The following is an 11,417-nucleotide window of genomic DNA, read 5'->3' as shown; positions in this document are numbered from 1 at the left end:
AGTTATTATGACCCTACTTTTTGGCTAGAATCATGAATTGCATGCTGGTGAGTATGTTGGATGAAACTCAGGTTGGGGCCATTTGGTATTACAATGTGCTCACGTTTTCTTGTGATTCTGGAGATGGCGTAGCTTGTCAATTGTCGTGCTATAACAGAGCCAGTCATGGACAGTTTACTATTTACTATAGGAAGTCACCTGTGAATATGGAAAGTGTCTACTAGGCTAGTGACTGCTGTCATGCCACTGAAAGACTTCTGTGACAACAGCTGGTCTGTCTGACTTGTGTAGCACATTGCAGCCAGAGCACAACAATCAGACACAATGGCTCTAGAATCTGACTAAAACTTTAGAAACACCCCTTCTTGGAAATGTAACATCAGGTGCCATTCTGAGCTCACAAAACTTCTGAAGTAAACAATGGCATCACATCAACTGTCAACAGGTTTTTAAAAAGGCCACAATTCCATAGTAAGGAAGTTTATACTAAGCAAAACCATTCCGTCCTGTAACAGCAGTTTCTCTTGACTTAAAATGCAGCAACTTATGAAGCAGTCACATGTTCGATGACTACACAAAGAAGCAACCGAAAGCATTATTGAACATTGTGAGTGTAAAAAAATTACCACATTGTTCCTTACCTGTGTCAATAGATCCTCCTACGATACCTTCCAGCACACTCTCAAACTCATCCTGAATATCAATGACTTCTTTGAATGGCTCGGGAATGAGGTCATTGATTGGTTCGAGTACCTGTAACAAACCAGACACAAAATCCAAAATCTGAGCTGAGAGTCACAAGTCTACTCTGTATTACTGGTTTTGTCAATGGTGTCACCACTTTAAGCAAGAATGGCATTACAATTTTCATTACTGTATTTCTGTAGTAGGCGACTGTCGCTGTATCAGCGTCTGCACCAAATTTCTGTTTACAATAATCAACTGATACAATCCGACTAACAAACTCGTGTATTAGAATGTGGATCTCACTTGCTGTACACTGTCTTTTAGTTGTTGCACTGCTCCTTCTGCGGCGACACCATCTGACAATATGCTTGGTTGGGCAGTAACTTCCTCTTCTAGCAGCTTCTCAAATGTGTAGATAGCCATGTCAAGAATCTAGAATCCATAATACGTAAGTAAGCTAGAAATGATTTAGACCAAGCTGCAGCAACTTTGCTCAGAGTTTCCTTTGCTTCATGGATGAGTGGCGATGGCGTGATGTCATTGAAGAACTGATGTAGAGCCCAGAGTGGATCCTTCATCACTTTGACTTTCTTGAAGGCATCATACATCGCACTTGTTCTTGGTGTGCAGTCAAGATCATGGAAATACTAAGATGTATCAAGATGGACTAATTATGATGGCTAACACTACACAACATGGTGTTTTGGCAAGCGTACAGATGTTAGGCTTTCACCGAATCCATTCTTTTCCTTGACTGTTCGTGCAAGCAGTGTCATTTGGTCATCGAAGACAACACGCGTCTCCTGAAACGCTTCTGTCATCTAATTGCAGCAAAATTACATGACAGTTTGGTAGGTTGTACGTTTAATGTCTGGCAATTCCATACCGGCGATATCAAAATTTCTATGATGCCTGCTAGCCTTGGGGATACTTTCTCTGCTAACGTGGGATTAATAGTTTCCAGTATGGCACCTAAAGTAACAAAATTAACTTTGTCTCTTCAGAACTTCGGAAAGGCACCTTACTCTGGATTTTTTCCTTGATTTCCTGTTTGGCTTTGAACAATGGTTCAATCTTTGAACGAATGACTTCCTCTATGCGACCACGTATCACCTTTACTGCTGCCTCCATTGCTTTGTAAGCGGGAGTTACTGCTGCCATCACTAAACTATCGATAACCTGTAGAACCTACAGCACATAGTATCATAATATCAACACTACTAGCAATGTAAAGTTACTGTTTATTTTCATGTAATGTTTAGGAGTAGATCATAATCTTAGACACATTATACCACCTGAAATTTCTACCACCTATCCTTGTTAACGATCTCATTCATTTACTCTTCTCATGTTGGCTAATTTATTAACTGTTTCAGGACTTGAAAAATTGGTCCAACTAGTTGTTGTCATTTGACAAGTTTCCAAAAATTTTAGGCCGTCAAAACTTTTAGTCTAGAATGTCATGTTGATATCAATCATTGTGTTTAATGCCGCCATTTTGTAAAGTCTTCTAGAATTCAGTGCAATGCAATATTCCCACGGCACGCAACCCACACACACACACATTACTGCTGAGCCAATGGATACCAGGTGCTAGATTTTACAGAACTAGACATCTTCAAGGAAGACAATATAGTGACAGCTTATTGAATTAGAGAATAAATGCATACCACCTCTCTTTGTCAAAACAAGGAGGGTTCCAACCAGATATCACATTGCGGAAAGTTGTCTGTTTCTGGCTACTAAAATCATATCTACCTATTTCGACACAAAGGATTTACCATTGTCTCCACTGCTCCCTAGTCACAAACTTCATGCCTTTACTTCGTCGGAATCCTGAGATGGCTCTTGCACGCCCCGTTTCATTATCCAGGATATGAGCAGTTTGTCAACAGCACTATGCATACATACCATTGTATATGACAAATGTTTCAGTACAGTACAGTTATCCGCCTGCATACCGAGAAAGTCATTACAAACTAGCATTGGTCTGCTCTAGTCGTCATTTGACAACCTAGACTAGAACGTTAGTCGTCAGTTGTAAAATTTAACTTGGTCAAATGATGACTTGATGACCTATTTTTTGAGCCCTGGGACTCAGCTAGAGTATATGACAATGTCAGTCACCTTTAGTGTGGCACAGCACACAAAGAATTACTGCACAAAGGCATGAACAAATCAAGGGCATCGTGGCAACCAGAAGTTGTACATGAGTGCTTTCTTCACTACACTGTATTATGTGCTCTACTATTAAAAAGGTATATTTTATGACATACTGATGTAATGCTTCTTGTTTGAATAAAATTGTTAATTACTTAGAAGCATTAAGCTGCAGTCATACCTTGCTTCTAATAGCAATTCTCACATCACGTGGGCCTTTGATCTTGCTGTAGATGTCTTTTAACAGTGTACACTCCAGGTCATCTACGATCAGATCACCGAGCACCTATATATTGCACAATGTCAATACAATGGGGTACACAACCGTTCGCCCTCTCCCGTTTCTACCTGTTCCTCTGTACCACCGTATACCCAGTACCTGTAATGACCCAGTTCATGTCTAGTCTTTCTGGTTGCTAATTGAAAAGCTGCAATGTGTACAGGGTCTTTGTTGTTGTAACCTGCAATGACAGATCATACAACACCAGTCTACGGATTTTCGGACTTGAAAACCGACCATCACAGCGTCTGCAGCACAGCTTGAACATTCTTGTCCACTCTTCTTTCTCATTCTTACTGGTGGCATGAATGAACCAGCAGCGGCGTCGAATATGGTGGACTTCCCAACAGAATTCTGGATACGATTTCACAGGTGAAATATCACCAGCTTCCATACCTGAAAATGAAAATGACATACTTGGGTTCAGTGCAACATCCTGTTTATGGAACAGGAACTTCTACTTTCACTCCTTTAACATTTATTGACATAAATTTACACATTTAAGCTCTGGGGTTTTAGTCAAACATCAGCTCAGATGTTGTGGACTGATAATTATAAGTGAACCTATTTTCTTTGGGCAGATATGTACTGATAGACGGACTGATAGTGTCTGCGTAAAATAGCTGATACCCTAGTCTGCATGCTCTGTGACCCTAGAGTACAGTATGTCATGTCATGTCAATGTCATAGTGTCACACCACTATAAATATCCTGCTGCCTGTCAACAGAGAACTCTTTGGTAACAGTCCATGGGAAATGTGGTTACCAGATATAGGGCTGAAACAACAATATTGCTATCATCCTGGATCATAATACATGTACTAACAATCGATAAATGAGCAATTAGAGCAATGGTTGCTACCCAGACCTCACTGCCTACTATCTCATAGGCTTAGGAAGGGGGCGGGGCCTGGCCCACCCAATATTTAGCCTCCAAAGCTGTATCAATGCGGTGATTAGACCCCCAATTTGGCGTTCCCCCCAAACTCACCAAACTTCCTACGCCTGCGTATCTATCTACTTTACGTCAGGGTCCGCCCTGTTCAACAGTTTTCTGCCATTCGAACTGGCCACAGAAGGCGTTGAAAAAGTGGCAGCGGCGAAATGGAAGTGTGTCTACCACGTCAACCAGAAAGTGGATAACCATTACAGAACGTCAGATGGCGTGGTAAAACAAGTGGTAGAACGATTAGTAGGTCTGGAGAGCTCTTCAGACAGTGAAGAGATCCACGACGAGAATGACAACAGTGATTACTACAATTAGTCTCTTGGATGTCAGTCATTTACTGGTAGTATTCTTTGTCAGTAATGCATGGGAGGAGTCTCTTTCTGAAAGCATGCTGTATATACTAACCCAGATCAGAGATCTGGCTCCATCTAGTCACGTGCTCTCCAATGATTTCCCACAGGCTCTCCTTCTTTGAACGGACTATAGTTACAGCGATGTTTTCATGCAGCTCTTGTAAACAAGAAAAATACCTAGTTCTGGTTTGCAACTCCCACATATAACTGCTCATTCAAAAAGACTACAAAACGGTTATCAGACTACCAGGTACAACTAGCCTAGGCCCAGCTGCATGAGTGTCAGCCCTATAGTCAAAGTAAGTTCTTTAGATCCAAGCAGCAAGTTTCCAATTATACAAGCCCATGAGCTTAAATGTATTGATTGGGATATTAGTTAGCTAGACAAGATCATTTGGCAATATAGTTGAACTATTTGGTAATAAAACAATTTCGGCTCCTTTACACTACAATACAAACATATAATTATTACTTTCAGTTTTACAATATTCTAGAGGATTGGAACTTGTACCGCAGAGAGCGGGGGTGTCACGCCTCATGATTACTATCATGTGATAAACTATAGCTTATTGTGTTGCAATACGCTTACCCAACTTCGCAGCTACGTCTTGAGCGCGTGCAAGAAGATCCTTCGCTACATTTGTCGACACACCGTAACCGCACGCCGCAACGGTTCCCTTCGGCTTGCCGCCCGCGTCATACGTCTGCACATCACACTCCCGTGCAAGCAAGCAAGCACGTGGACGCTCGTGATCTCACCTCTTTAGTCTCATAGTAATCAACTTTATAATCCGGCCTCACGACAAAAAAGCGTCGAAGCCAATTCTTCCGTATTGCACCCTGCTTCACGAGATATCCGGTTTTGAGCGGTCTTGTGTTGGAATCCTTCTGTACCTGTAGAACCGCCAAACAGCCATTAGTCGGTAGCCACCTCCTCTCCTAGCTTACATCCAACTTCCGAGAAGTAAGACGGGCAAGCGTGAAAGTGTACATAATTGTAGAAGCAGGAAATAGACATGCAAACAGTGAAACGAACGCTGTGCGACCCTACCGGCCTTTCCAGCAGCTTCCACTCGTCCGGTTTCTCCTTCTTCAGTTCCTCTTCAATATGCTTGACTAACGCGACAGCGTAGGCCTTCGAGTACTGCACGGTGAAGGTTGTCAGTACAGTCTCGATGAGACCTGGATGCATAGTGGATGACATAATTAGGTAAACAAACATTGCTGGATGCTTACTTTTGATGTCGTTCAGTTGGTCGTCGCTGATCGGACTCGCAAAGGGACCAATGCCCATCGTGTGTCAGAAAGAAGTTTGCTGGACGAGCACCACCCGAATGATCGCGCATGTATTGTGGACACGCCTATTATTGGTGAAGGCACGCCCTTGTAGGCCACGTGATGTATTAATAGCATTCAAACTACTCTACCTAATAAGTTTAAGTTAAGTATGGTTATTTTAGTAATGGAATGTACTAAGAATAACTAATGATAACTAGCAATCTACTAGTAGGAAATGTACTTGGAACAGATGTTTGGATGTTCATGTCTAGATGTTCATGATCACCTTATACTTAAAATAGTAGGCTCACGTTTGATGTTGCCGCTGCCACTCTTGAAAGGCATTATGATCCTAAACAGTACCATGACCCCGAGAGTTAAATTTCTCCACTGAAATGCAGTGAAGGTACATGAATAGTACAGGTTGGGCTTCTACTACTAACCTACGGGGGGGGTGGTGGTGGTCGTCATCTACTACTAACCTACGGGGTCATAAGTTGAAGTGTATTTCCAAGTAGCTCTGTAATGGCGACTCTACTACCAATTAAGACCCGGATACAAGCAGAGTCCTATGTATAGAGACAAGCCTGCCCCAAGGCTTTAGCAACACCACTAAATTTATTTGAGAAATGACAATATATATATATATATATATATATATATATATATATATATATATTAACAATACCCAATACCCAACATCCCTCCCAACATCTCTCCCAAGTCAAATAGGCAAGTCCCAGCTACGAACATCTAAAACTTCTAATTGCATACGTGCATGTAACATCTTGGCGTTGTAGCACCATAGCTTTACAGGCAACTGTTCTAATATATTCTTGAAAGCTCGAGGAAACGGTATCCCACTGATTGATGATGTCTTTGAACATATCCCTTTCAAAGTCTCTAGAGTGAAAGACGATATGAAGCCCAAAGATTAAAAACTAGTGGATAGAATAGACCACCTGCTGTGGTAACATTGGCTTTATGCCTGGCATTTTTTTCAAATTCTGCTGCTTCTGCTGCTGCACCAGGACGGAGCACTGCTTTCAATATCTAGGAAGGCTGTAAAGAGTTACGGATTGTAACATCGAAATATCCAGGTCGACGATTCATGAAATCTGGATGATATACGTCTCCTGGTCTGCTTGAATCATAACCTGAGCAGTTCTGTCCTTTTTTGACCTGCGAAACTTGGAATATTACTTCACAAAGAGCATTGTGACGTTGAACAGGTAGCGGACCTCTAGCTAAGGCAGCTGCATGACTGTAGGTGGTCACCAAACGGATCAATTGTAGCGCCACCTACAACAGCATAAAACAGAAGATGGTGGAAGAGGAAATATTGGAATGCCGAGCCATATCTGGATCGCAATTACGAATTCATGAAGAGGAATGGTGAGGCCTAGATTGGGGTTGGGTAATGCCCGCAACAAGCCCCCCTGTTCATCTTTTTTTCTGGTAATTTCTGCAAAACAGGAATCTTTCTGGTAACTAGGAATACGTGCTAAATCCGGTCAGACTGCGCTAAAAGCGGCTCTATTCAACCTATAAACGAACACGAAGTTGCTTCCACCTGTCCAGCAATCACAACACAGTCACTGCACGTGACCACGTGACACTAGCTTTCTGCATAGTAGGAATATCGTTAGAACTTTTCTTCTAGTGCACCGACCGTTTCTATCCGCTGCTTCCCACTTTTACACAATAAGTCAAACGTTTCTGCACTCGTTCAGTGTTTGTCCAGGCTACCGTTGACGAGAATCAGCAGCGCAAAGTACACGTGGTCAAGCACGACAGACGCCATTTTCTGCATACTAGTAATGTCTCGCCAAATCGCTACAATGCAACTCGACAAATCAAGATTTACATCGAATGCTTACAGCAATGCATAGAATCATATCACAAAGTTTCTGATTATTCTGACGTCATCTTCTCCAAATTTCAAAATTCGACCAAACGATCGATTTCTGACGTTTTGATGACATTCAGTCACTTCTGCTGATAAAAATTAACGTCTAGACATTAGCTTCTTGTGCAACGTTTGGTTTCATCATATTTGCGAACGACTGTCATTTTGTGTAGGCCGCGCAGAGCTGTAGTACGTGGTAAGTGCACGTGACCACGTGACACTAGCTTTCTGCATAGTAGGAATATCGCTGGAACTTTTCTTCTAGTACACCGACCGTTTCTATCCGCTGCTTCCCACTTCAAACTGGAGCAGCGCGGCTCAGCTCGTGTAAACAGGCTAATAGACATGAAGTACGATACATTTTAGTGAAATTAGACGATTACTTTATCACTAGCACAGTTTCAGTGTGCCTAAATTAATGACGTAATTATTCTATAAATATTTGAGTGACTAGGCTACATGAAAATCGTATTTTTCTCTAGGCAAGATTAACAATTTTTGTAATGTATTACAGGCAATAAATATATTTGTTTACTTTTTAGTTATGCAACTGCAAAAAATTTTGGTATTTCATCTAATATTAAAATATTAAGAACACAGCTTAATTAAAAGCAGTAATATGGCCATTACGTTTGTTAATAATAATGAGCAATATCATTAATGTTTACTACAGATCATTGTGCTTATTTAGTGTAAACAAGAAATATTATTTGGTAATTTTAAAGATAAAATTTTTGCAACTTATGATTTGGATTATTGAATATGGTTTTGATGTAATTATTTAATTAGTTAAGAATAAACATTTACTTTAGTGGCTCATGGAAGAGGACGTCCAAAGGCTAACGTTTCGTTAGAGCAGCCGGAGTTTCTTTTGTCGTACGGATTTACTGTCGGCGACATGTCTTTAGTTCTAGGATGTTCTGTTCGAACTGTCCATCGTCGTTTGACGGAAAATGGCTTGTCTGTGAGACAGAGTCTTACACAGATATCTGATGAAGATCTAGACAGCATTGTGCTGGAGATAAATCGAGAGTATCCTAGACATGGATACCGTAATGTTGAAGGCCATCTTCTTGAGCGATCAATTCGCGTCTCTAGACAAAGAGTCAGAAGTAGCTTGTGTCGGGTGGACCCAGAAGGCGTAGCACTTCGATGGTCGTACACTGTTCAGCGTCGTAAATACAGCGTATACGGTCCAAATGCCTTGTGGCACATCGACGGTCAACATGGTCTTATTCGCTGGCGTTTGGTCATACATGGAGGTTTCTATTGATATGCATTATATATATATATATATATATATATATATATATATATATAACTGTAGTGAATACGGCACGAATTGTGTCTTTGCATTGTCGTAGGTATTGATGGCTACAGTCGTGTTCCAGTATACCTCAATTGCAGCTCTAATAACAGAGCAGATACGGTTTTGTCCTACTTTCAGAAAGCTGTTTGTGACTATGGGATGCCCTCTCGAGCAAGAGCTGATCGCGGCGTTGAAAACGTTAGGGTTGCGGAATTCATGCTGACTACACGAGGAACCGACAGACACAGCTTTATAGCAGGAAGATCTGTCCACAACCAACGGATAGAGCGATTGTGGAGAGATGTTAGCGTCGCCGTAACAGGAACTTACAAAGCTGTGTTTCAAAGTCTGGAGGAGCAAGGCCTCCTAGACGCTGACAACTCAACAGATTTGTGGTGTCTGCACTACGTTTTTATGCCACGAATTCAAAGCAGTCTCGATGGGTTTCGCCATGCGTGGTGCAGACACCGCCTATCGACTGAACGTGGACGGTCGCCATTGCAGGTTAGATATTGTTTATTGTAAGAATTACTAACAAATTCAGGCGTACACATTATCTGCAATTGTGGATAGCCGGTATGTCGAGGTTGCAGGGTACGGAATACTCCGTAGCAGACTCGATGACAATTGATCCAACCGAATACGGTGTCGACTGGGATGGCCCCGTGTCACTGCATGACGACGACGATAACGACGTAGATGGAGTATACATGCCAATGAGTGTCGATCTTCCTATTAGTCGACATGACCTAGACGAGCTATATACGACCATCGATCCCAAAGCTGGGAGTGAGAATTTTGGTATCGACTTGTACGTTGCCACCTCTGACTTTATTGCATCAAAACTCTTGTAGAATTTTAGATAACGTTGCGAGCTGATATTTAGTTTCTTAATTGACATCAATTGCAAAACATTAAGCAGTTTGATTTTTGCTGTTTCTCGCAGGATATAATGTTACATAAAATTAAGTGTAGTGGAAAACTTAGAAAATTCTGTAAGCGCCGCAAGCTCTGTATCTAGTGAACATGCCTACTGTTCAGGGTGAGATTACTAAAATAGAAATTTTTATAGCAATTTGTCAATACACCTTTCTATTATTTCAACACGATGCCAAAGTATAATATCGGAGGTACTAATTCTAAGTAGATCGGTTCGTTCGCACCATCTCGAAATTCGACGAATCCTCATATGTACGCGATTGATCTAGGCCATGAACTATCTGTCTGTTTGCGTTGTGCTACTGCAGTCTGTTTGCGTTGTGCTACTGCAGTCTGTTTGCGTTGTGCAACCGCAGCCTGTTTGCGTTGTACTACCGCAGTCTGTTTGCGTTGTGCTACCGCAGTCTGTTTGCGTTGTGCTACCGCAGTCTGTTTGCGTTGTACTACCGCAGTCTGTTTGCGTTGTGCTACTGCAGTCTGTTTGCGTTGTGCTACTGCAGTCTGTTTGCGTTGTGCAACCGCAGCCTGTTTGCGTTGTACTCCCGCAGTCTGTTTGCGTTGTGCTACCGCAGTCTGTTTGCGTTGTGCTACCGCAGTCTGTTTGCGTTGTACTACCGCAGTCTGTTTGCGTTGTGCTACTGCAGTCTGTTTGCGTTGTGCTACTGCAGTCTGTTTGCGTTGTACTACCGCAGTCTGTTTGCGTTGTGCTACTGCAGTCTGTTTGCGTTGTACTACCGCAGTCTGTTTGCGTTGTGGGAGTTTTGGCAGAGATCGCACGCCATACATAAGACGTACAGCTAACAGACTACAAAATACACCAACTACAACAGACAACACAAACTACAATAAATCTACATCATTCCTACATGCAACTTTTTATCTACAGCTAATATAATAGCCCTCTCACCAGATAATTAACCCACTGTCCTGCTCTACGTAAATATTTAAGCCTCATGTCCTTAGCCCTTGTCATAGCTTCTTTGAAATCATCCTTCAGCCTATCATGAATGGATTCATATTTCCTCATCCCAAGCCCGCGTCTGACGCCCTCTCGAAATGCTTGATTAACCATGTATGATACATCAGATCTATCATAATCCCAAAGATGAGAACCAAATGCCAGTACCGGAAAAAGTTTCATGTCCACAATTTTTAACCATACTTTGTCTAGTACAAGTCTGGAATTAGCTTTCATCATTTACTAATAACAAATTTGTGTTCCAATAATTAAATTGCAGTAGTCTAGCTATTGCAATTTAATTTCTGGAACACAAATTTGTTGAAACTAAATCAGAAACTCAAATGAGTTTCGAGATGCTCTTGGCATACCTCATTGAGACAAGTTAGTTTGATTTTCTAATAGAGTTTAACGAACCAGTTAATTAGACGTTTGAATTCGTTCGGAGATGCGCTGCTGAGCGGACTCACGAGGGTATTGCGATGAACGGAGCATGCGCTTCGCTAGCGATTATCTCGCCCGCCACAGCGCAGCAGTCGTCCCAGAGTGCGTGTGTTTCTTTTCGTTTCCTACCCTCCCATCCCGATGTCGCATG

General features: G+C 41.9%; 2 protein-coding genes across 3 annotated transcripts; one reads left to right on the top strand and one right to left on the bottom strand.

Moving 5' to 3' along the window:
• Positions 1-315: 315 nt before the first annotated feature.
• Positions 316-5,795, bottom strand: LOC134182639 (PH domain-containing protein DDB_G0267786-like). 2 transcript variants are annotated; one of them, XM_062650074.1, is made up of 15 exons: positions 5,666-5,795; positions 5,481-5,611; positions 5,189-5,323; positions 5,019-5,133; positions 3,365-3,523; positions 3,196-3,308; positions 3,029-3,133; positions 1,713-1,875; positions 1,574-1,659; positions 1,404-1,508; positions 1,176-1,334; positions 991-1,119; positions 818-925; positions 642-753; positions 316-570 (listed from the first exon to the last, which is right to left on the bottom strand). In XM_062650074.1, exons 1-15 carry the CDS (start codon positions 5,721-5,723, stop codon positions 545-547), a joined length of 1,704 nt encoding a protein of 567 aa, XP_062506058.1. In that variant the 5' UTR covers positions 5,724-5,795; the 3' UTR covers positions 316-544. The 2 variants fall into 2 exon arrangements, with proteins under 2 accessions (XP_062506058.1, XP_062506059.1); XM_062650075.1 differs by lacking the exons at positions 316-570; positions 642-753 and having other exon boundaries at positions 864-912.
• A 2,683-nt stretch (positions 5,796-8,478) lies between these two features.
• LOC134182595 (uncharacterized) lies at positions 8,479-10,001 on the top strand. The gene is made up of 2 exons (XM_062650021.1): positions 8,479-8,878; positions 8,981-10,001. The coding sequence occupies exons 1-2, from the start codon at positions 8,515-8,517 to the stop codon at positions 9,448-9,450; spliced, it is 834 nt and encodes a 277-aa protein (XP_062506005.1). The 5' UTR covers positions 8,479-8,514; the 3' UTR covers positions 9,451-10,001.
• The last annotated feature ends 1,416 nt before the right edge of the window (positions 10,002-11,417 follow it).

This window comes from Corticium candelabrum, chromosome 7 (genome assembly GCF_963422355.1).
Source record: "Corticium candelabrum chromosome 7, ooCorCand1.1, whole genome shotgun sequence".
In the NCBI taxonomy this organism is placed as follows: domain Eukaryota; kingdom Metazoa; phylum Porifera; class Homoscleromorpha; order Homosclerophorida; family Plakinidae; genus Corticium; species Corticium candelabrum.
The sequence above is the reverse complement of the archived record's forward strand: the minus strand, read 5'-3'. Positions and strand labels throughout refer to the sequence as shown.